Source organism: Amphiprion ocellaris, chromosome 9 (assembly GCF_022539595.1).
Source record: "Amphiprion ocellaris isolate individual 3 ecotype Okinawa chromosome 9, ASM2253959v1, whole genome shotgun sequence".
NCBI lineage: Eukaryota > Metazoa > Chordata > Actinopteri > Pomacentridae > Amphiprion > Amphiprion ocellaris.
In genome coordinates this window covers 33,467,906-33,494,013 of record NC_072774.1, presented here as the reverse complement: position 1 = coordinate 33,494,013, position 26,108 = coordinate 33,467,906, and the positions used below count along the sequence as shown (strand labels likewise).

Here is a 26,108-nt window from a genome sequence, read left to right as displayed (position 1 = left end):
CACGGAGTTGCTTTGAAATCTCTACTGTCTGCTGAGCAGGTTTAATGATAAACTCCTTTCAGAGGCAGTGATGGCACTAATCATAGTATCATGCCAGGATTAAAGAACTAATGTGATCTACTACTACAGGTTAGCCTGTACGATGAGCAGCATTCATAGGTTTCAACTTTTGATGCACCAAAATTGTGTTTTTAATATAGGGGAGTTCTGTTGTAACATTTTTGCATTTTTTTTTTTTTTTATAGAACTCATTACTCTCTGCTGGTGTAGTTCATCACTGTGTGGTGTGCCATTGTAGATGAGTAAAAATGGTATCTGTGGGGATTGCCCAGCCAGACATGACGCATTTGAATCGAAGTTGTTTTTATCTATTTTTGTTTTTACTTTCAGGATTTAAAAATATAATGAGATGATCATTTTCCTTGTCTACTCTTGCTATTCTATTTTCTCCCTGTTTTTGTGAAAATATGTCACTGTGTCATTAACACAGAACTGCGGGCAAAGTCAAACCAGCTAAGTAAATCTTTTTGATTGCATTGGTCCTTTTTTGGCTAACTAGCTCCTCTGTTCTAATTTGTTCCTGTGTGTACGTTGATGCCACGACTACTTCTTTTATGACTTTGACTTGAATACATATTTTTATAGCAATCCCTTTTGATACTACATGATTATCTTAAAGTGAGCTTTGTTATAGTGTGTTAAAGATGAATGTTCTGTCATCATAGTGTACTTCAGTAGTCAATCTAAGCTGTTAGGGCCGAAAAAGGGAAGTGGCACCAAGCCATGAGAGTACGCTGAACCTGAGCCAGTCAACAGAAGAGCCTTATAGCAGACCCACCCAGCAGTCAAACAGAGGTAACATGGCTAATATTGTGAAAGATTTCATCGACAAAAATTACTCTATGGGATCACAAAACCCAGTCTGCATTCCTGTTGTGTTCTTTTTGGGCTGAAGAGGCTGAAGAAGGAGACATTGAATAGAAATGATTAGAGCAAAAGCTTACTTGGTCAACTATAAATCATTTAGCCCCCTTTGTTTCTCTCTTTTTCTTTTAATCCGCTCTCCTACTCTCTGACTTCACATGTACATCCATGTTCTCCCTCTCTTCTCCAGAAAAAGAAGATAAAATAAGCAAGGATTGGAGGGTAAGCCAGAATAAACATTGTTTTTTGTCTTTCCAGCAAATGAAACACCTGGTGCTGGTAAACGCAGAGGACATATTTCAAATTGCCTTGACACTCAGGATTAATGCAACATCAAATTGTTTTAAAAACGGGGACAGACACTACACAGAATAAATCATACGCCCCCTTTTATTAAAGTTTGTCCTAGAATTTATGCTTTGAATCCAAGAGGACAGCCTGTGCAGAGCTGACAAATAGGACTGGGAGAGGGATCGGAAGGACCCACGCTGAAACAGTACAATATGGTGTAATGTGAACAGGAAGTTTAGATTCAGCCACTGAATACTGCTGTGGCTTTGAGGTGGATTATCTCCCTCCTCACCTCTTTTTTCTTTAGATAAAGCAATATTTGTCATTATTTTCTGTGGGAACTGGGGTGACAGAAAGATTTCTCTTTCTCCCAGATGATACAGCAAACATATCATATAACATGTGAGCTGATTTCCTGGGAAGGGAGAGAATTCAGTTTACCTCTTAAACCATAAGAGAGAGGGGAAGACTTGGTTTATGTTTGCAGAGCTAATGTTACGAGAGTAGAGCAGAGGAAACCAGATGAATGTTAGTGGATTTGATCTTTGATCTGTGAACCAGAGTACCTGACCGCTGTGTTCAATCCAGTCCGCCACACTATGAGCCTATTTGTCTTCAGAAGGTTGTACTCCATGCTGTCCAGGTTCAGCACCAGCTGTCCCTTTTCTGTCTGACTGCAGGCTGTTGAGCAGATAATTAGAGATAAAATTCACACAAATGCTGAGTAAAGTCAGTGATTTATAGCTGTCTTTTTACCTGTGGATTGTATTACATCTGTATCACTTCCCGTTCTGTCCCCTAATTCCACTTATCTATCATTGGTGAGCTTTTGACCACAGCTCTACACTTTGTGTTTAGCTGGCAGTGTCTTGTGTTGTATATGAGTAGGGAGCTGTATACAGCATCTTGTGTGCTGTGTTGTGGTGTCTGCTGACTTCTGTGTACAGCCTGTGGTTCATTCCATAAATATCTGTGGCCTCTGTGATGTTATTCTCAGGCCCTCTGCTCTCTGAGAAGACTGCACCACAACACTTGTATTCCTCGGCCTGCAGTTAGAGGTTTAGGGGGATTAGGAGGGAGAAAACCCCAGCCTGGGTCCTACTATACATTTTTATGGCTATTTTATGCATATGACTCCAATGTAGTGTGCAAAAAAAAGGGAGAAGAGAGAGAGAACAGGGTATTAGAACTCACCACAGGGGAATCAAACAAGTAAACCACAACTTATTTTCCCTCTCTTTTTGGCACAAAGTCTTGGGGCTGTTAGGATCGCAATGTCGATCCATTTGTCTTTGGAATCAATGGTCCAACACTTTGGTCCAGTCTTAAGTAACTTAATAACTTTTGGAAAGATTTCTAAAACATTCAATATACAATTCAACTGTGCAAAGAGGATGAATTTTTGTCATTTTGAGTATACCTTAGTCTTTCCTGAGATACCTCTATCAGAACACTGAACATGTCCACTTTTACCAAAATTTTGCAGACTATTGTAAAATGTATTCATTGGATTAACACTAAAAATTGCTGTGTATAATCATTGTCCTTAGCAAGACCCATCTTTTCCATGAGTCAAATGATTTACTTTGTACACAAGATATCTGAAAGTACATACAACAGGTTGCTCTGACACTTGCTAAAAAAATGTTCCCCAAAGGGTGGGTCCTTTCAATTAATTTAGTAGCTCAATATTTCATGCAGTGTCACTCATAGGCTTCTTAGTTAATATCTAAGATAAGCTCTGTAAATGTAATTGGTGGGGAAAAATGACTGAATTGATGCTATAATGCTCTTTTAAGGGTGTTCCACTGTGATTGATAATGACCTTTTGTCTACGCTATCTGTGGGTTAAATAATAACAACTGTGCCTGTTGTCATTCTCATCAGAAGATAAACCCACCTAAATATATGTAAAACATTAAGTATGGCACCATGTTGTATAGATTCCTAACAACTGCGTTCATTTCTCCTTTTTCCCCTATTGTCTGTCTATATGTTGCCTTTTGAAGCTGTGTGGAGTTTTGCCTTGTTTGGTGGCACTCGAGGTGACAGACCTCAATTCAGAGCTTCCCGGAAACTGCTTTTGTGTTTTGGTGTGCTGCTGTCAGCCAGGTCGGGATGCATGCTGACAGAGGCAATAGGGATCACCCCTCAGCTGTCCTGCACTCATAAAAGGGCCTGATCCAGGGGTTGACCGCACGGCCACAGGCCTCTACACCTAATGATTTTGCCTTTGTGGTGTGTGTGAGTGTACATGGCTCATCCTGAGGCAGGATATAAGGGTTCTAAGAATACATCCAACCTCGGAAGCTCTGTGCTCAACTGCAACATGCAATACACACATTCTACCGGTGTTACCCTGTCAAAGTCTGATATGTGTGTGTGTGTGTGTGTGTGAGTGTAGTCAGCCTTGTGCATAATTGTGTTTTAGTTCCTTTTCTCCCTGCTCATGACATGTTGATGTTCTGGCATCCTGCATGGTTGGTTTGAAGCTGTCATTGCACTGACAGGGAGACTTTGACCGGCCAGTCACACAGCAGTAGCAGAGGCCAGGTGGAGTGTTGGGGGAATTTAGGAATACAGTATTGATAGTGTGTGTGTGTCTCCACTTTGTCTAGGTTCTTTCCATAAAATTTATGTGGAAATAGCTGAACTTGAGCCATTTGTGAGATGCACAGCAAGGTCCTCAGTGATACATGTGGAGGGAGAGTTACTGGCAACCTTTTTCTTATAGCAGGGAGGCCTGGTGTGTACTATGCAGTGCTGTTACATTTGTCTGCATTTTAGTTCTATGGCAAAATATACAGTATAGTTCCAGAAATACACACTTAAATTTGTTGTGGTGTGTTCATTTTTGTTTTGTTTTTTTTAGTAGAAAGAAAAACCTAGATACTGAGTTCCTGTAAAAATGCAACAGGTTGTAAACACTACACGCATTGTATGTGTTTTTCTAGGCATTTGCCCGTATTTGTGTGTGTGGTCAGGAATCTCCTGCCAAAGAGCAGACTCATCGGTAGGCTACACTGTAGAACATCAGACCAAAGCAGAGGCAACTGAAGTGAGAAATAGAAAAAAAGAAGTCAACCTCAAGAAAGAAGGAATGTGCAGATGCTTTCAAATGTCCATGTGTGAAGCCACAAACTCTTCTGTGGCTCTGGGAAGCCAATGAGAAACCAGTGACATAATTGCCTAATGCTTGTGTAACAAGAGGCACATTACAACCCCAGGAGGCCTAACCAGACTTGAAAGAACCAGAGGCTGGCACTCAAGTGGGCTCAGTGCTGTCTTCCTCCTCCCGGTCTTTACAAGTTTTTGTTTTTTTTGTTTTCTTTTAATGCTCCATAGTGCTTATTAACGAATAAGCTATTTAATGTGTATGTCTTTTACATTTAATTACTCTGTCTAACTTCCTCTTACTTTTCCTTTTAGACAAATATTTTTCTAAAATAAATGCACTATGTTTTTGTGGTCCAGAGGTAGTCATAATGTGACAGTCCTTACTTATTCACCTGCAGTATGATTTAATGCATCCATGTGTTTAAGTTCATACATATAGTCTAAATTCTGCACTCTGTAATGACGCCAGCCAGCATTTTTGTAATAACTGTATGACAGCTCATTGCCTCTCCAGTCTATTACAGTAGATTCTAGCCTGCTCACATCAGACACAGTAAATTAGACGACCAATGTTGGCATGAAGAGTGACACTGCACACCATGTGCATTGAATTGAACTCACCATAGCTTTTATTCATGAGATCAAGATTAGCCAGCTTTACAGCAGGGTGCTCTGTGTGTGTGTGAAATGTCAGTCATGTTACTTCAGCTGCAGGTTTGAGGGAAATGTGAAGCCACCACGTAGACAATTCTACTGTGGTGGTCCCCTTTCTTCTCTCCATAACTTATCCCACACACACAAACACACACGCACAACAGCCCTCCAATCAGCACCCCGCCCCTGTCAATTTATCATCACACAGCTCTAGTAACGCACATGTAACCGGGGCAAAAATTATTAACTCAACCAAATATGCTTTGCTCCATACACTTCTGCTGAAATGACATGTCCAACTGTTGGCAAGACTTCCCTCCATTCCTCAGTAATGATGAAGAGCCAGTGTTTAAAGCATCATTGCCCCCCACCCTCCTTGATATTTTTCCATCTCCTCTTCTAACAACTGAGAAGGCATTTGAAGAGCTTTGAAGGGAGTTTTTTTTAAGGCCGCACATTATAGGCCATCTGGTAATGGGCTGATATTGTTAACATTTAAAAGAAAGAATTTTTTAGGGACCAGAAGGCTGGTTTGAATGCTGAGAGGAAAGGTCTAGCTCCCAGGCAACAAAGGAAGATTCACACATCCCACTCTGTACAGAAAGGAGTAGAAATTTGGTCAAGAACACAAATGCAAACACGTACACTTAAGAAAACTGAGCACATCATGTATGTTTTCAGCCACGCAGAAACAGCACTGTCCTAGCTGTTGTTCAGTAGAACAGAAAGCTGAAATAGATCACTATGAACTAATGTGCATCATTTCAGGCTAGTATCTTTATAATCCAAGACCTGAATGTAAGGTACTGATGGAGGTGAGCTGATATTTGCAAACACTGTACTTACTATTTTTTTCGGCCCCTCGAGCATTTTGGGCTCTGTGTCACTGAACTCCAACAAATACTACTTTCTTTTAAATTCTTATCCTCCCCACCCCAAACTCATACAGTCTTAGTCCAATAGTGCAGTGCTTCACGTGGACCTTTGATTGAAGAGCTGAACCAACATTAATTTATTTCCATCCCATGTGAAGAATGCAAACTGAAGAGGTGCTGTAGGAGCTGCACAATGCCCCCCCCCCCCCAAACAGTCTAACAGTCTGCTCAATAGCTCAATACGTTTACCTCATGTAATTAAAACATAAGAACATCCAATTCTCCTTCCCTTGCCAAATTGCCAAGTCATCTCACAGGATGTTTTGCAGCTTTTCCTACCTTCTCCTCATTTTCCGACCTTTTCCTCATTCCTTCTTACTCTCTCCCCTCTTCTCTGCCTTGTCCTCTCTACTCAGTTCCCTCTATTCTCCCCATTTCTCTTGTTTCTGTCCATGTGTTACTCTCTGTACTAATCTGCCTCTTCTCTGCAGGATGTTGTTGAACATTTTCTACATGTGCCCTCTTCTGTTCTTCACTTCCCACTTTATCTGGGCTCTTTGTTGCTCCCTCTTGTCTGTCGTTCTCTGGTCAGCTGACATAATGTTGTAGAGCATTTCCTGCCACCAGGGCTACAGGAAAGAGGCAGAGCACAGTCCTGTTTGATGTGCCATCTCCTCTAATTCTTTTCACCTGGACTGTTTTTTTTTTGTACAGATTTTCTGCTCAACAGAAGCCCTACTTGTTCCTTCCTTCCCTCCCTCCTTCCTTCCCTCCTAAACCATCTCTCACTCAATTTCTCAATCTGTTTCTACACAACATGCTCATCCATCCTATGTGCTTTTTAGACTTCTACCGGGGTTTTAAGCTCCATTCCACAGAGGCACAGGGGGCTGTCGTGTTAACATCACATCTTTCTCATCCCTCTGTTCCTCCTAATAAAACCAAGGCCCAGTCCGGTCTCCAGTTCAACACAGACACTGCTGAAGATCTGCTTTGCATGTTTTTGATTTTTAACCCCTCCTCTCTGCTACTTCTTTTATTATTTTGTCCCATTCATCAGTTTCTCTTTCTTTGTTTTTTTTCCCCCTGTTAAACATTCTCAGTGCCTGCAGCTGTTTGAATGTTGGCATGGTGGTCAGAAGTTTTGGCATTGTGTTGTTGGAATGCCATATTTTCACAGCACTGTCTGTTTAGAGTTGTGGTTTGTCAGGAGCCTAGCCTGCAGGGGCCACTTCCTCCTCACTGCTGCGGAATCGATGTACCAAAACACTGACTGGCAAGAGAGAAGAGATGAGAACAGAGGAGATATTAGGAAAAGAGAGGAGAGAGGAGGAGGACAATAAGAAAATGATTTCAGAGGGAAATATGTAAAGATGACATAAAGGCAAACAGCAATGAAAGAATGGAAAGGAAGGAACTGAGGTGAGGTGGTGCAACTGAAAACTATTCATGGATGTTGTCTTCCAAGCAAAAAAAAAAAAAACCCTTACTTTCTCTGTTACTGTCTGTTTTTTATGTTGAATGCACTGTTCCATAACCACTAGAGTTAAATGTGTCTGCTTAGTCCATCTCACACAGCAGCTTTCTCTTTTTTCTCTGTCTTTTCCATGACTTTTATCTCCAAAAGCTTCTCTCTCAATTGTCCATGCTTCTTCTTCCTTATTGCAACAATGTGCATTGCCAGCAAAGAGACACCAACTGCTAGTCTCCCTCTGATTCTTTGAGCACTGTCATTGCATATGTAAAATGTGACAGGAACCAGATGATTCTGATTGAATGCAGCTTTTATTCTAGTTCTAATTTTCAGTTGGTCTCTGAGTTGCTGTTTCAGCAAACTGTTTGAAAGTTGTAGGGGATGCCACCTAATCTTTTGTCACGTCACTTGCCTTTCCTACTGTTACAGGTCAAAATACTTGCTATGAAAATGATCCTTAGAGCTTTGAGCTGGATTTGCCTATCTATAGTGTGAATTTTCCCTCTTTACTCCAAGGGTACTACCTGTACGTGTTCATTTTCTATTTCATCTCATCTCTGTACCTTTTCCTCCATTCTTTGGTCCCTCTCCAAAACAATAGCATCAGTAGTAGAATTAGATAAGCACTGTAGTTCACTCCCCCTATGTGATTCCCTCCATTAGAGGGGAAAAGGGGGAAATCTCCCATATAGAAATGTCACTTTGTGTAAATACACTTGGAATTCTGGATGAATACGAGAGCCGCTTCAAAATTATAAACACTGGCTCTGCAGTCGTTCACAGAGGAGGAAGAATTAGCTGATGTAGGAAGCATGTGTGCCCCAGATTATTGTAATTATTTTATGCTGTTTTTCCTTGCTGACATGAAAGTATTTGGACACTATCTCATGAGAAAGCGGTTGTAGCTCTGCAGTCCCAGGCAGCACCAGGGGCTTTTAAGCTGCTCTCATATTCTCAAAGTCCGACCTGTCTCTCCTTAAAGCCTGTGATTTAGACATAAGTTTTTAATTCCATTATGTGGGAGCTTCCAGCAGCAAGTTGTTGTATTGTGTTTCATTCTGCCTTTTGTTTGCTGGAAAAAAGTTTGAATTAGAACAAAATGTTGTTTAAGGTCAAGGCAAACGTGAGCGAGAAGGACCTACTGTTTTAGCTATCCAGTTACATGTTTGTTCAGCCTGTCTGCTTAACCTGTAGCATAAGTTAACCTAATCAAATATGGCCATCATCCCCCTGACATTGTTTAGGAAAGTTTGATATGTAATCTTGTTGCTTTAAACATTTGTCAGAATTCAATAATTGCTGTAAACAGAGTGTAATCAGCTTCAAAGTGCTCTGCCAAAGACTCATTTTCACAGATAAAAATGAGCATCTTCAAAAATACACACCAAGCGACTGCGTGTATACTAATGTGAACCAGCTTGGCAATACTGAACCGCTTAATCAATATCAAGTGGAAAAAACAGTAGTGGTTCATGCTGTTGGATCCATAAAATAAGCCTAATTTTACAGCTCCATAAAACACTCTCCTTGCCGGAGCACGGATTGAACAATTTATGTGCAGGAGTAAATCACAAGGAATGCTCTGAAGACTATAAACATCTTGATTTGAGACTCATATCATAGAGTGAATATATGTTACATGTGCCTGTGCATGTGACCGTTGGGTATAATACATAATGTTTGTTGAGTTTTGCCAATTTCTTTTTTTTTTGTTTAATTTTTTTTCCTGTTTGTCATGAAGGTCTATAGTTATGGTCTTTACTCCACAGTCATAAGTTATAAGACTTAAAAATGATAAGAGAATAAAGTACCACCGCTTCATGTATTTTGTGAAAATCTGGACAACATGTTTGCTACAACATATGAAGTGCAACTGTTCCGTTATTGCTCATGCTGCATCAGTTATTGGCAGTCTACTTGCAACTGCATTAGCGCAAATAAATGGTTTTGGTCCTGGGTGATTCTGATTCCCTTATACTTTAAAATGGGATTGAGGCACTTCAGACTTTGTCAGTCAGGCGAGTGAACATGCTGAACGCCTTGCCAGCGACCTGGAGAAGGCTTTCGATCTGGAATCATCCCCCAGCAAAATGATTATTTTCCTTTAATTAATCTGAAAGTAGCATTGAGGTATAGGCCTGTTCTCCTTTCACTTGATGAGAATGACTCCATATGAGGGTAAGTCAGATCTTTGGCTACCCCTGCCATGTTCCCTACTGCAGCCAGTTATGAATAATCTATTCCACGCATGTGTTTAGTAATTAATTAAAGATAAGACTTCTCAAATTAAAATGGCAGAGGGATTACATCATTGTGTAATTGCTTGGTGGGGACACAAATCTGGTTTCAATCTGAGGTCTTAGGACGTCAGTGAGGCATTCCCTTCACACCTCTGCATCAGGGACTCACTGCTAAAACTCTGCCTGACATGTCTTATAAAAGCAGCATTATGTCCATTTTCAGAGCAGGGAGGAAGCATATCAAATCTGTTACAGAGGAAGTGATTTCACAAGCACTGGCCCACTCAGTTTTATGGGGAAAATGGTAGCTTTGTCCCACGGTGACGCACAGACACACTGATGGCTCGTAGTAACTCTTCGCAGCAACTTCAAGTGCATATATTGTAGAAGACAGACTGATGCACACACACAGCCATGCACGCAAACCCGTCAGCGATTTTCAACACCAGCAGCAGTCACAACTTCGGTTGTTCTCAAACGAGGATCCAAGGTACTTTTTCCAGTAGATTCTTTGCAGATGTACCTACTGTATGAAGGAATCCAGTGAGAAGTCAGTGCCCTTAAAAAGCCAGCAAATTACTGTCCCTGTTACCTAGGAATGTTCCATGCTTAGAGCTACATGCAAGCAGAGGCAGAAGAGCCCAGTTAAAGCTAAACAGACTAGGCAAGGTCTGTGCCTGTGTGTGCATGCATGTGTAAGGCGAAGCAGAACAGAAGCAGTGGGGATGAGGACGACATCTGTGTGTTTCAATAAATGGCCCTTGCGGTGCTATTAACTGGGACAAACTGCAGACTACTTGAGACTAAAATGTAAGTTTGGAGTTGCATCAACATCCTGACTGATGTACAGCCAAGGATCTGTGATATATGTGGCTTTAAAAATACTTTTTGATATAATGAGTTAATAAATGAGTCAGTATCCACCATGTGATTGTGGCAAACTGTATGTTTTTACTGCACAATGAATCACGGAATATAACGAAAGATTAGCAATTTAATTTGTATAGTTGCTGGCATGTGTGAATTCCACGAACTGCATATCCGCTTAAGCCAAATGAAATATCTGTTCAGTCTTCACACATGGTTGTTTTGCAGCATGGAGGTCTGATGCAAGAAGCAGATTTTGAATTAGTGCATGATGAGCCTGTAAATTACACTGACCAGACTGACATCCTTAACGGGCCATCATGAGGAGCACATGTTAGCCAGTGTCTTCTCGATAACACAGACTGTGTTTATTACAATATAACTTCTCTGGCATGTAAACTGCATGGAAGATAATTGACTCTTGTAATTAAGATATGTTGAAATCAAAGTGCAAACACTGACTTTTAGTATACACCATGTCATTGTAAACACAGAGCCGTCTTGTGCAGTGTTTTCTTCTAGCTGCTTACTATCATGTCCCACTGTCATGAGGGTGGTATGAGCTTGAGCTAAGCCCTGCTTGTGTTGTATATAGAAGTAATAGTTTCCTCCTAAGATCTTGTGTAAATATGATATAATTGGTCGAGTATGAGTGTCTTTAAAGTGCAATCAGCCTAATGAATAACAGGCTTCTGTTGGGAGCAGCAGTGGAGATGAGTAATGCTGCTGGGCTAAAAAGGAATACATTATTGAGTCTTTGTCATGGGAATTGTCAGTACAACAAAGCCTACGCACAATTCAGGAAAGCAGCAATTTCTGTTTATTGCGTATTGTGCCAGTGAGAAAGAAAATCAACTATAGATTGAAATTGTTTTGCTTGGCTTTAAACATTGACAAGTAAGTACCTTGTTATTGCCAAGTGTGACAAATTTGGAGTTTTGTTGTCTTGGATATTGTGTTTTTGTGATCGTGTTCAACTCCTGTTGAAAAAGCTCCACTCATCAAAAATCATTTTAGTAGCGGTGGTATAGGAGTCCCTCAGTGACTGGGTCTTATATTCTGCTGACTCGCCTTGTTCCACAACATCATTTTCCCCTTTCACTCCGAGAGCTGCTCAGCGTTCTAATTCAGAACCTTAATTACTATAATTGGTAGATGCAAATTAAGAGCAATTGGACTTGACTGGGGTCATAAATCCACAGCTCAGAAGTTGCCGAATTTCTGGCAATCCACAGCAGACCACCATAGGCAGGGGTGCTTAACTTACTAAGTAATTGCAAGTTTCATGAATCATAATACTTATGAATTCCCCCTCGGCACACACACTGGCCCAGTGGGACTCCGCTATAAGCCGCTGGGAGTCACGGCAAGCTGATTGAGAAGCCACTGTGCAGCTTTGGCTTCTCCACAACAGAAATACCATGGAGGAGCTGTTCGGTGCTAATGGTGTTTGGCTAATAACATTTGGAGCCACAGAGAAAGAAAATCAAAACCTCAATTGAACACTTTCTCTCTTGGAATTTATGGATGAGTGATACTATTTATGCTGGTCTCACAGAAACTTGCCTCTTGGATGTTATTTTCCATTTGAAAAAGTGGCTTACACCAAATGACATGACACAGCAAGACACGCACCGTTTGTATTTTACGTAGCATGCGTTCTTTCTTGCAGTTCAAATATACAGTAGTTGTGGTCTGTTCAAAACAAAGTATTCAAAACACTCATGAAATATAGAACATCCGTGTACAAACCAAATTTAGCTTGACTTGACCGAATTAAGTCTGAGATCTTAATGAAATTTCTACTCACTATGTATGTTCTATCAGGAGAGCCGAAGCAGAGGGCCCCAACTCTCTCAACACACACACCCACATTCACATGCACATACATTTACATATGCTCCTGCCCCTGTTGAACATATAAGCAGACATGTATTGCATGTGATTGTTGGGGAAATGGAGTGAAAAACAGGTCTGGGGTTGCGGGTTCAGGTTGCGGGTTTCAGAGTGACGAGATCCAGAAGCCAGAGGCGTTTGGTATTACCCTGGTGCTTCCTGCCCCGCTGGCCTGGGGCCAGGGATGGGGATCGGGTGGAAAGTGGATGGTTGAGAGAGGAAAGTGGGGGACCATTTAAAGCCATGGGCCAGGATGCACCCTTACCCCACAGGATCCTCGGCAAGAGACTTCAACGCAGCCCGCTGCTCCCACACTCCTAGCATCAGGCCCTGAACCTCAACCAGATCCCACTGTGGTTTGTTTTACAACCTTGAACCACAGTTAGCCTTCAAACCCTCAGTAGGGTAATCAGGCTCTCTCAAGATTCCACTTTCACTCTTTTCCAACAAGCCTTTTTACTTATTTACCCCTTGGCTCTGTTTAATATGATTTTTTTTTATCCATGTAACACTCTGTATTTGTGTTTCACTTTATTTTTCTTACAATTCACTCTTTCCTATCATGCAAGTTCTGGATGGTACTTCAAAGTCGTCTGCAGCAGGAAAATAAATCCCTCACTGGTTACACCTAATACCTCCATGGCATGCAGCAGCAGTGTGTGTTTGCATGAGCTTTTATGCTGTTTATCAATATATGCATTACCTAATGTATGTATTAGCTGGTGCATTATACGTATGCCCAGAAGGTTTCTTCTTGAATCCCATTGCCAATTCGGCACATAATCCCAAATCTGCTACACGTTAAGAACTTGGTCCTCCCACATGTCTGCTTAATAATACAAATCATGACTGATGCCCTGCCCAACACATGCATAGACCCCAAGAATGCTAAACAGAGGAACATAACATGCAATTAATCGGCCATTTGTAAATTTGTACGAGTATCTTCTGTTCAGAGGCATTTGGAACATCATAATTTTTTTCTCGGTGATGAAGTACCAGTCACTCTTTCCAAGTCCTGCATTCCGGATGCATAACACTGCCATGTCTTCACTATTTTGTCTGCTGTTTCCCACTGGAGGGCTTGAATTGGGTGGAGGGATTGACTTTGTGCCATAATAATGTTGGATCGGGGCCCTCATATTTCAGCTCTGATGTGAAATCGGCCCAGTGGCTTTTCGGACTCAAATTGGGTTTAAATTGTGTCAGAAGAGGGAGAAATGTTTTTTAAAATAATAGCCATGAACGCTGTGAAACAGAACATTCTTATTGCAGAGCTTTTGATCCGTTTTTATAAATAGCAGAATTTTGTCGTAAAAAATAATGTTTCTGTGGTCTTTTCCTGCAATTAAAATAAGGTTGGCTCAGGAACAAGGGCAAAACTAAGTACTTGTGTTTGAGAAAAAATTCCCGTTCTCCCTCTGCCCCCCCTTCCCTCTCTGCCTTCCTCATCTGCGAAAGCATGTCATTTATGACTAGTTATTTTCATTTTCCTCCATATTTTCCACATAGCAGTGGCAGGCAGATGTCTGATAATGGCATGTGAGACCCAGCAGAAGGGTGTGTTCCACCTGCCTCGCTCTGTATGTTTTTAGTTCGTCCATGTATACGGTGGGCAGAGTGAGTGCCGTGCTTTCCCAAGGCATTCTCTGATTCCTCTTGGCCAAGCAGTGTGGTCTTCACATGACCAATCAAATATGTCAAACCACCAGTGTTTTCCCCCCACATGTACAACAAGAAAATCTGGCTTCAATTATTATTGCACCCCAAGGGGAACTTCCAAAATTCCTCCCCTCCTCATTTGTCAGAAATGAAGCTCTCTCGTTTCCTGCGATTTGCTGAAATATGTCTTTTGATATTAAATCACACCGGTTTCCACTGGATGCATGACCAAGACAAATGTTTATCATATTTATTTATGTCATTGGAGATGACCCTGCAGCTCAGCAATGCAGAGACTTGGCTGCAGACTCCCATGTTATGTTGATTATGAGTAAGAGAGTCTCCTAAATAAGCTGAAGTTAAGAGATAATTTGGAAAGCATATGAGGTAACTGTGGTTTGTTTAATGTGAAAAATACAGTTTAGGGTTGGGGAGGGTGATGGAGGTACTGTTACAAAAGCCCTAATGAATCTAGACTGACACATCCCACCCAAATCTTGCAGAGCTCTTGGTTTGATTTATATTATACTCTGTTGATAAATGTGGTTCCAAATGTTGATTAAGGATCTGTTTCACTTGTTTGTATGTCAACAAATCCAGCTAAATCCAGTTATACACCTCTGATCTCCCATTGCCATTGTTTTTGTACTTGATGCTTATTGTCATAACATCACGCTCTGGTAGAGACCTTTCCAGTGTGACTAGGGAAGGGAAACGCTATATGAAAATTGCCATTGACGTTGCTGAAACAAATCAAACTGCTCATGCTGCTGCTACATCTGTAGCCATTTTAAGCCCTTATTTATACCATTTAAGCTCTCATTTGAATTCACCAGCACAAATAAACATATAACGAACCAAAAACCCTGATGTCATATGCAGATGTTGAATTTTGATTATTCCTTTTGCCTCATGAATTCGTCAGGATCTTGTCTCTCAAAGGCAAAATAGATGACATCATTTTTTCTTGGCGCTGATGGGACAGTGTTTGCTCACTTGCCTGTAGCAGTTCAGCTACAGACACATTGCTGCCCACTCCTGACATATCTCTACATCTCTTCTACCATATTACAGTTTGTGTATACTGTAGAAGTCCTGTGTTTCTGGAGACAGAAATAGAAAGCGAAAAGGCAGTAACAGCCGCAGTCTCCAGACTACTGTGCTGTCCAGCCAGGGTTTAAGCAATGTTTACTGCCAATGATAAGCTGGCATAAATCAGAACTTTATAAAAGGCAAATGATTTCACCTGAGGCCTGTGGGGTTATTTATCTTAGATCTGGCTGTACGAGCACCAGAGGCTTTGATTTAGTCATAAATCATCCTGTAAGAAACATGTGCTACTAAACCACTGAAAAGGCAGAGGGAAGAAGTCAGTAGTGGTTAGGGCCTGCTGCCAGAACATCTTTACTGGTTCAGTATAACAGAGTACCTGGCATACTCCTACAGTTATGTACTTCATTGTAATTGACTATATAAAATACGGCCTGACCCACTGCGACTGCTGTAAATAATAATAAATAAAACCTATTCATGTTTCTTTCTCTCTCTCTCTTTTTTTTGTTTTACATTTAGTTTACTTGGAATTAGGCACCTGCTTGTTGAATCTGACTTCTGCACTACCTTCTAACATATAAGCTTTATTATACAACTTAAATTAAAGTCTGTGTAAAGCAGTAAAAACTATGTGGTCCACAAAAAGTTGTGTTTTTAAGCCATCCAGCCAAATCTGAATAATTAGAAAAATCATTATAAAACATGAGCCATATTCTTTGCTGATACAGATACAGAATATGTTCAGCACTGTGAGCTAAGTTACCTAATGCTATTATGGTAAACTAAAGACTAAAGGCAATTTTTTCACAGATTGATGAGCATGTACTGGCGACGATGGCACCAGAAGTTGGCAGGATGACGGAATGAAAGCCGGGGAGGGAGATATTTAGTTTGGGCCCATTCACTAGTACTGGATTATACATGAATGCTAGTTGTTTCAGATGAAAATTTGTCTCTTCACAAAATCTGTCCATCTCTTCTTCTTTCCATCATTCCTAGCAAATTAGACACTGAGATGGAGATTTTATCTAATCTGGCGTCTAGAGAGAGTCATTTGCTGGATGAAAGCAGCTAGCTAGCAAACTGTAGGCAGTATCAGGTGTAGTTACTCAAATGGGATATTAAACTGCTGATGCTAAGCTGTTCTAGTTAATGTAAGATTTTAGTGTATTGAGAGGGTTCATGCAAAGTATAGTTCTAGTGATCAAGTTAAGATTTCTGACCCACCTAAAAAATCTTGAGCACAAAAATAACTAGAAAAGCACTCAGAGTGTGCAGTACTCCACCAAGATTGTTCATTCCCAGATGTCATTGTCAGAAATGCAGCAATTTTTAAAAAAAAATCCAGCATTTACTACTGAAGCACCATAAAATGTGGCCATTTAAGATGTACCCACAAACAAAATGACCTTGCGCTGAGCACACACGTGTTATGCATGTGTACATTTTGTACGGGTACCGAATCACGTGACCTAAATATGTAGCGGGAATTGAAAACAACCCCACAACTTAATCAATTGTTCCTTGTATCATTTCCGACGGATAAGTCTTGATAAGTCCACAGTGATGGATTTGTAGTAGGATCACAATCATGTGATCGTCAGCAGGCAGCTGACGTAGTGTTCACTTGTTGTCATGGTTACAGTGACGCCGTGCCGCTATCTCACAATGATACAGAAATTTTTAACAAATCCGTGGATCCAGACTATAAGCTGCATCACTGCCAAAATCTAATCACTTGGTCCTTGTGTCATTTCTGATCTTCCCTGAAAATTTCATCCAAATCCGTTTTTTGAGTAATGTTGCTAACAGACGGACAAACGTACGCCGATCATCATGTAACTCCACCGTGTTTCTTGGCAGAGTAATAATAAGCAATCAACAGTTTTTTTCCTGACATGTAAACTGTGTTCCTTTACACAGACTTTCAATTTCAATTAAATATTTTTTTCTTCTTTTCTTTCCTTCGTGCAAATTCACCTGCTGAACTCCCAAAACTCAAAATTAAGACTCAACCCTTTCTCTCTTTTTCTCTATAGACGTGCATTGAACCTTGGAATCCTGCGTGACCCTGGTTCAGAGGTGGAAGACCGACAGTATCAGATCGACCTCCAGTCCATCAACATTGGAACTGCTCAGTGGGAGCAACTCAAGCCAGAAAAGGAGGGAATCAAAGGAGGTGTATCAGCAGAGAGTGAGAGGAGCTCCCAGAATCCAGCCCTGGAGTGGAATATGGCCAGCAGGTTTGGAGGCATTTCATTATTTATAAGTTAATGCTGAGTGGAAGATTCTAGACGTTCCAAAACTGAGTCAGGATCATCTACGGACTTGCAGTAACTCATAAACATTTTAAGATGTGAAGCTGAAATTTCAGATTTGATTAGATTTAATCTTAGGTTTGCACGATCAAGGGTCATGACTCGGTCAATGTATCAAATGTGGTAACCACTGAATAGGGCGGGTACAGCATTGTAAAACAAATCTAAATTTCTAGACATTACACATTTCAAACTTCAAAATAATAATAAGTCACCCGTACATTCACTGAAGCGTGACAAAGGTTGTCCCCACTGCAACCTATAATTTAGGTGACCCACACTCTAAATTAGTGCCAGTATAGACACACATTTTTTTAATACCAGACGTCACCAAATTCCTTGTATGTTGTGTACGTACTTGGCTATTAAAGCTGATTCTGATCACTTGTATTAAATGTTGTTCAGATATATCAAATGATGAGTCTGTAGTAACATTTAGAATCTTGCTGTAATTAGTACAGTATGCACAGCATTTTATATTTCACCAATATGTTTTTTGGAGTGTTATGACACACATTTTGGTAGTTGTAAGTATTTTAAGTTTAAATAGACAAGAATACCCCAGTTTTGCACGTTATGTCATTGCCTCAAGTTGTGAGGAGGTGTGTGGAAACCATGTCTCCCCAGTGGTGCAGTGAGTAAGCAGCCTTCTCTATGGTTACAGAGGTTTTGCTTCCAGAACAGCCACACATGCCATAGATGATTTGTGTACAGAAAATACCAACATAGTAAAATTACAGTATGAATAATCCAGAAAACAAAGTTTTAGATTTGTGAAGCACATAAAGAAGATGGATCTTGGACAACACTGAACAACTTTTCGGTCCCTCCAAACAGGATCTGAGCCACAGGAGGTCTTCTCCACCATGGAAACCCATCTACTATTATATAGTTTAAGTCTGGTACAACTTGGCATTGTATGAGTTAATTTCTTAAGGCATTGGACTGTTTTATTTTTTATTATCTTTTTTTCTTTCTTTTATAAACTTGAGTCTTGCTAATGTTGGGTTTCATTGTTACACCCAATGTCAGGTGCGGTGTGTGTGATCTTCTATGAATGTCACATAATTTATATCATCAGTCTTGATGTGGGAGCAGCATGTAGTTATTGAGTTAGCTCCCTATCATGGAGCCTCTCCATGCACAGTCATAATTACAAATCCTGTCATTTTTTTATAGACTCGGGAGCTAAAACAAGCATGAGTCTAACAGCCTGTTTGGCCCCGCATCCTTTTTTTCCACTCATGTTTTGAAAGGGAACAGGCCCAAAAATCACAGAATCACAGGCAAAGAGTCCAGATTTGTTCCCTGTCAACTAAAAATAAGCCTTGTGGAAGAACGCAGTGCAAAATCAACACGGGCCTGATTGAGACTGAGTGCTCTCAGGTCATCAGGTCTTGGAATGAAGCTGGCTGAGATAAACACACCTTTTCACACAGAGACACAGCTACAGTCAAGCACACTCTCCCAGTGCAGGCACACATAAGCAGTCATGCACACTCATTATGAACACTGATATTTTCTTTACTGTATGACACGCATGCACGCACACACGCACGCACACACACACACACACACACACACAAGGTATGATGGTCCTTGGAGGAAACACAGGGACTGCTGCTGTTGCTCGTGATACTAATGTTGAGCCCTCAGCTTTAAGAACTGCAAGAAGACCTTTTGTTGTGGCCACCAATCAGGATTTATTCACAGGGATCCTGTTTTTATAGTTTCTTCTTCTTGAATTGGGTCTCACTACTTTATACTTTCTGATAAATGAATAAAACAATGGCCACAAAGCATTTAAAAGTCAGTTGCTTAAACTCTTCTTGGTCAAGCAAATGAACTGAAGCTTGATATTAAAACCTGAGACAGTAGGAAGATGTATGGTATTAAGTTCAGGTTAAAATTTAGGTGCTGACCTCACCTTTTTAACCAAACTCTTTATCCAGTTACACCAGAGGACAAAAGTGAGTATAAAAGAATGGCAAACACAATTTATGCAAGCATTCACATAAATTTTGTGGACCCAAGAAGGACTTTTATAAGTGCTTGTGTTTTTCACTTGACAGTACTATTTTCTGCTGCTTTTCTGTTTTAATATAAAAAATAATGTTTTCTCGATTCCTTTTTTGGTCAGTAAAAAGATAGAGATTCTTAAATACTAATGGCAAATCTCATTTCAGGCATTAAGATGATGTATTCAGCCAGAATGACTCAGAAAGAGCAAACAAGTGGAGCTTTAACATTTGACATTTCCAAAAGACAAAGGAGTGCTCCTATGGGATGGTATCTCTAGCTACAAGACCACCCTGATTTCTTCTCTACTGTTTCCCCTTCGGTTTTGATAATGTATCCCAAAATCCTCACTTGTCTTCACAGTCTTCAACCATGTCAGCCAGAGTCTGTTGTAAAAAAGCCCTTTTAAGTAGCGGACTTGGACCTTTGTTAGAGTCTTACACTCTTACTACTGAGTCAGAGAGGCTTATATGAGCAAGGGGCTTCTGAACCTCAATCCACTCACATTTTCTTTCTTTCACTCTATATGTCTCACTGTTGATGAAAACAGGGCTGCGCAGGCCTATTGCCAAGTCCAGACTGTCTGAAAGGGCAATGAGGTGAGATTTTGGGCTCACACTTTGGACTCCAGAAGACGCTGAATGCCATTTGAATAGCTTCAACTTTCTTTAAACATACCATAGCTGTGGGTCTGGATTTCTATTTAGAACTTGATTACTGGATGACCTAACATGTAGCTTAGCAGTTACTTTTGTACTCAAAGGATTGACACACAATATTGTAGTGTAAAGGTCACTCTGACAGTAATTTGTTAATAATCCGAAGGCTTTAGCCCCTACAACGCTTCCAATTTTTAATGCCAGATTGTGATTCCTCTTCAAAATTGATTTCTGCTCGCTATTTCCTTTTCTCTCCGTCCCTCCAAATAATTAAAATTTACACCAGTAAGCAAGTCTGCGTCTGTGTAGTCACACTGAGGTCAAAGTTGTTGTTTTTGAGGTTTTCAAATTTCACCCTAACTCTCCCTTTTAGCCTCCAAACAAATCATTCAAGGTGGCTGTAGTTGCCTCTGCTCTCCCTGCCGTGGCAGGAGCAGTACTGGAGACTCTATTGGAAAATGGGCTTTGCTGTACTGCAGTGTGCTGCACCCCAGTCTCAGCCACCACCACCAAGTCATAACTGAACATGTGATTTAGAATGTTCCAACACACTGAGGAAAGGGGAGTCAAGTTCACAGCTTTACTTGTCTGCTGCAATCACTTGCAGAAACACACCACCTTGGTTGTAACAAGCTTTGACACACTCCACTTCCAAAGTTCACACCTTTCCCTTATTCCTTACACTGATACCCCCTCTCTTTCTGCAGCTTTACACTTGTGGCATGTTCTCTCTGCTGCTTTTTGGGTTCAGTTCCAGTAGTTGCGGATCTGCAGTGGCCTCAGTTTGCTTCCTGAGGTTTTGTGAGGAAATTCCAGCACCACGGATCCACTGACAGGATCTGTCCTCGTCACAGTTTGTAGTTGCTGGCTAGGAAAGACCCAGTGTCAGGGAGCTGTGAACTCTCTCCGTCACCCCTCCTGTCAGCCACCCACTGCAGGCCTCTCATTCTGTCCATGCCACTGATATTACGGTTTACTGCTTACACTATATAGCAATGAAAGAACAAAAAGTCACTCTATCCTTTATTTGCACAACACCCATTCAAAGGTGCACACACACACACACACACACACACACACACACACACACAGTTCTGCAGCCCAGTCAGAGGCTCCCATATTAGTGGTAAACCGAGCCTCACGCCTCCTTCCCTGGCTGGTGAATGATAGCACCTGTCCCCTGCAACGAGACGCTCATTGTTTCAATCCCTGTCTGAGGGGAGATTTGCTAACACCAATTGGCCCCACAGATCATTTCACCTCTGAATTAGGCCTCCCTCAAACCCCCTATGCAACGAAATGTGTCAGAAAATAATCCCTTAAGGGCACTGGTAATGCACATTTGTGTAGCAGAAGTGAATATGATATTGGTTCTGGTTAAGTACTGTACTTGAGGCCACCTAGAAACTGGGCCCTTTATAATCCTGGCCAACTATAAATATTGGAAGCTGTACCGCTTGATTGTTTTAATAGCAGCAGATGTGGCAATTAACACCACCTTATAAAGCCCACTTGTATATTTGTTTTACTGCTAACAAATGTTCCCACAAATATGACTTGATTGTGGGAATGAACATTAGCGAAATGGAGAGAGTTGATATGAGAAAGTCTCAGCTTGATCTTGTGTATACAATTAAGGGGTGTTCCCAATTGAGACTTGTCAAATAACGTCTCACTCTGTCTCTGTAACCATATTCAAGCTTCCAGTGGAAATGCTTTCAACCAGAAATTTTAAAAAGCGATATGGAAATTTTTCACAGATTAAGCCTGCATGACAAAATACTTTTTTAAAATTTTACTGGCTTGAATTTAAAAAGCCAGAAAGTCCTTTAAATGTGTGTCTGCCTGTCAGCTAAGGGCTCAAAAAGGGCTCAGTTGTGAACATTCTGTGGTTGTGACTGTGTTGTGTTGACATGTCATTCCTAGGCAGATGGGACAAGTCTTGCAAAGATTTTACTGCTGGTAACCATAACAAATTATTAGTAAATAAAGAGTGGGGAATTTTAGTGACTAAGTGGTCTCTTATGGTTGATCTTGCTGTTGCAATGCCATGTTGGACTCACTTCAAGAACAGGAATGTTCAATTTTAACGTAAATGTGATTCTGTAGTTTATAATGACAATGCCTTTGTGTACGTCTGTGCAGTATCAGGAGGCACCAGGAGCGACGGGCCATCCTGACACCAATCTTGACTGACTTCTCTGTCCGGGTCACTGCTGCCCCAGCTATTATCTTCAGCAAGAATATTTCCCCTGACAGCGGACAGTCAGAGGTCAGCATCAATTCAGCATGGTGCCCTTACAAATGTGGTGATTTCTATTAAAACTCCTTGAGTTTTCAAGAAAGGGGAATTTATCTGAACTGTTGCAACTTAATTTTCAATCAAACGATGTCAGTATTTACACTACCGTTTAAAAGAAAAGGGGTCACTTAGAAATGTCCTTATTTTTGAAAGAAAAGCATATTTTTCAATGAAGATAACATTAAATGTATGATAAATCCAGTGTAGACATTGTTAATGTGGTAAATGACTATTGTAGCTGGAAACGGCTGATTTTTAATGGAATATCTCCATAGGGGTACAGAGGAACATTTCCAGCAACCATCACTCCTGTGTTCTAATGCTACATTGTGTTAGATAATGGTGTTGAAAGGCTCATTGATGATTAGAAACCCTTGTGCAGTTATGTTAGCACATGGATAAATGTGGGAGTTTTCATGGAAAACATGAAATTGTGTGGGTGACCCCAAACTTTTGAACGGTAGTGTATATTTTTAACATTAAGGTTTAATGTTCAATAGTTAGCAACAACAGATCCTTGACTTTTAGGGATTTGCCTAAACATCAGTTTTCTACTAAATTCATAGTCAGAAGCTGCATATTTTTTCATCTCCTTTGTAGAGGTTTGTTCACTACTTAAACTGACTTTTTGTGCCCTTTGACTTTGACCTGTTACAGCCATGATTGCAGCCATTACTCTCACTATCCGTTGTTCGTATGGAAATAGACATTGATTATGTGAGATGTCACAAGTATTTACGTTTTGCTCTTAACATACAGTAACTTAGTCATTAGGAATCCCTAAGCCAGTCCACCATGTAATGGAGGTTTTTGACCCGCAGAGTTCAAACCTTTCTGCTTATACAGCTGATGTTTTCTGGCATGGCTCTCTGAGATTTCCTGCCTCTTTGATGCCGTGTCCGACCACACTAACGTGCCCCTTGACAATGCCTAACAGCTAATCCATAGTTTGCACTGAGACACACACACAGAGACACACACAGACACACACAGACACACATACACTGCAATTTGTTTTACTCCCTCAGATATGGAGACTCAGGGCCAAAAACAACATAAACAAAACAGGACTTTGAACTCGACCAATTTCTGTAATAAAATTCTTATTCATTTTCCACCGACCACTAACTGTTTTTAGCTGATTTATGCAAGCTTACTGCTCAAATGTTGCAGCTTACTTCATTAAACTGATGTATTTTATGTGTTCTAATTTTTAGTCCATGTGCTACAGTATACAATCTAAATTTTCATACACTTCTGTGACATACTCTGTAACTATTATTGTAACCTTATGATATTTTGACCATGTGTTAAAATCACTGCAGCTGCTACTACAACTACTACTATTAATACTGATTAGAATATACTTAATTTGTTATTATGACTCTAAATTAGAAAAAACAAAACAAATTGTGACATTAATGTTAAACTGGATGTTTAATAACAATGTGAACTTCTTTTATGTTTTTAAACAGTTGAGCTAAACAGATTATGTTTATACAGCAGTGTCTAATACCATTGTGTGTAGTTACTGTAGGTCTGGCCCATGTGTGTGTGGTTCAACCCACAGTGTTAGTGAGTAATATCCTATTAGATGTAGCCTCCAGGCTGAGGTTTGAACTGCTGGCTGTGGGTGGGACCCTGGAGAGGACAGAGGGACAAGCGGAAGGAGGCACTGACTGAACTGCAACAGAGTGGAGATAGAAAGTCAATTGACAAAAGTTATACAAGTAAAGAAAGAGGAGCAGTGTCTGAGGCCACAAACAATCCTGATGTTGTTTTGAATGCATTTCCTGCTCTCTCCTCCCACCTCGTCTGTTACCCTCCCTGCTGTTCTGCCTCTCTTGTCTCTCTAGGAGGTGGTGGTGTGTGGCCACTCTCTGGAGGTGAATGTGACCAGCAGCCTGGATTTCTACCTCAGTATTGCCCAGGTGCAGCTCCTTCAGCAGCTTCTCAGAGACAACATGGTGGGCATGGACGCCCCAGAGAAAAGCCCTGAGGTACATGGTTTAATCACAAATATGGAAATAAATGCACTTTGGTATATCCATGTCATTCAACTAGTTAGCACATTTAGATGTTAGCATGTGTCTCCCACTACTGCCCCCTCCCACCCTAACTGTTCTCCCCCTCAACTTCCCCCGTCTTGTGCGTAAAATTTGCTGTAATAGTGTTGTGTTGATCGATCAGAGACACTTTGTTTGCTTTCCATGTACAGACCCAGAGCTGTGTACATTTCCTTCAGCCCACACAAAACAGACAGTTGATGGACCAAAAGGACATACTGACTGAACAGCAATAGTAACAGATTACAATCACTGATTTTACCTTTAGCAAAGCTACATACATGGAATGAGTTTATTTAAATACAAAACTGTTTACACTGTATGTCTCTTCAGTCATGCATTAAGGATAAATCTGAAGTCGTGTGACATACTGTGCTAGTTTATTTTCAGTGTGATTTTCCATTTTTTTCAGCTTATAGTTGTACATATGAGCTGTGATGTATTCTGAAGTTAGTGTATTATATTCACACGTTCACACCCCACAAACTGGCCCCAAGATCACCTCTCTTGGTGATGCATTTAATGGCTTGTTAATTTTTACGCAGTACCACAACCTGACATAAATCCATTTAGTAATCATTGAGTAGGGCAGTGCTAGTTTTGCTCAAACATCCGTCATCATCACTTTCCTGATACTGTGCCCCCAACTATCGCCCCTGACTATTCTGGGTGAATCCAGCACATTTAAATATTTACTCACTCAGAGCAAGGCAGTTCTCTAATGTGGCCTTAGTTTACTGTGCTGTGCTCAGCTGCAGCTTTCAGAGCCCTTCCTATTGTTTACAGGACAGGGAGCTCCCAGGCGCCATTTGCCCCGTCTGACCGCTTAATGAAGCTTTCTAATGGAACACAATATAAAAATATTTACCGGCTGTGGTGAGGATGGGAGTCATAGATGAGGAAAGGCAACGGGGAAGAGAAGAAGAGAGGGAAAGGAATGAAATGAAGTGAATGTCTTAATGTTATCTCCTCTTGAGATTCTTCATGGGAGGATCTGTGTACTGAAGTGCAGTGAGTACTTTGGATGACTCAGCTCCAATGAAAGCTTCTGTCACATGATGTTTGTCACTTGGCAGTGAAACCAACAGTATACAATGTAACATGGATTAACACAGTTGTATGGAAACAAGTGACAAAAGGCAAAAAAGAAATCGCCTTGCTTCTCTAATTTTTCTTTTATTTTGTCATTTGCACAGTCAGACCTAGGGAGGTGCCTGTTGTGCATCTGGTCTTGATTTGGGTGATCTCTGAGCCCTCACCCCTGACTTGTAATGATTCATGGCTTGATTCTGTTGAGGGGCAGCTAACGGCTGCAGAGGGTTCATCCAGGTTCAAGGCATGATGAGAAATTTCAGCAGCTATTGTGGGAGGTCCTTTGGCAGCAGTTTAAAAATTAGAAAATGTCCTCAAAAAAGAATTTAGCTTTGCAGTTTATAAAAGGAATTTATACTGAATTCTTCACATTTTTATATCTTTTTGCATGTAGTTCTCAAAGCAAAGTGAACCTAGTATTTACTTTCCAACTTTTTGAGCAACACCTTTCTTCAGAACACACGCCCTCATGTGCATTCTGAAAAATGTCTCTGTTATACCAATTTTAATAATAATAATAAATTTTATTTATAAAGCGCTTTTCCAAAAACTCAAAGACGCTGTTTTCTGTGGGTACAGGGTACACACTGAGCACTTCC

The 26,108-nt window shown here is 40.7% G+C and overlaps 1 protein-coding gene across 5 annotated transcripts in view; it reads left to right on the top strand.

Moving 5' to 3' along the window:
- Positions 1-26,108, top strand: part of LOC111569393 (intermembrane lipid transfer protein VPS13B) — a 322,692-nt gene that overhangs the window by 190,885 nt on the left and 105,699 nt on the right. For all 5 annotated transcript variants that reach the window (XM_023271473.3, XM_023271472.3, XM_023271475.3 and 2 more), the window contains exons 32-34: positions 17,093-17,296; positions 22,195-22,321; positions 24,208-24,351. In XM_023271473.3, the coding sequence (XP_023127241.2) occupies positions 17,093-17,296; positions 22,195-22,321; positions 24,208-24,351 (475 nt within the window). The remainder of the gene's footprint in view (positions 1-17,092; positions 17,297-22,194; positions 22,322-24,207; positions 24,352-26,108) is intronic.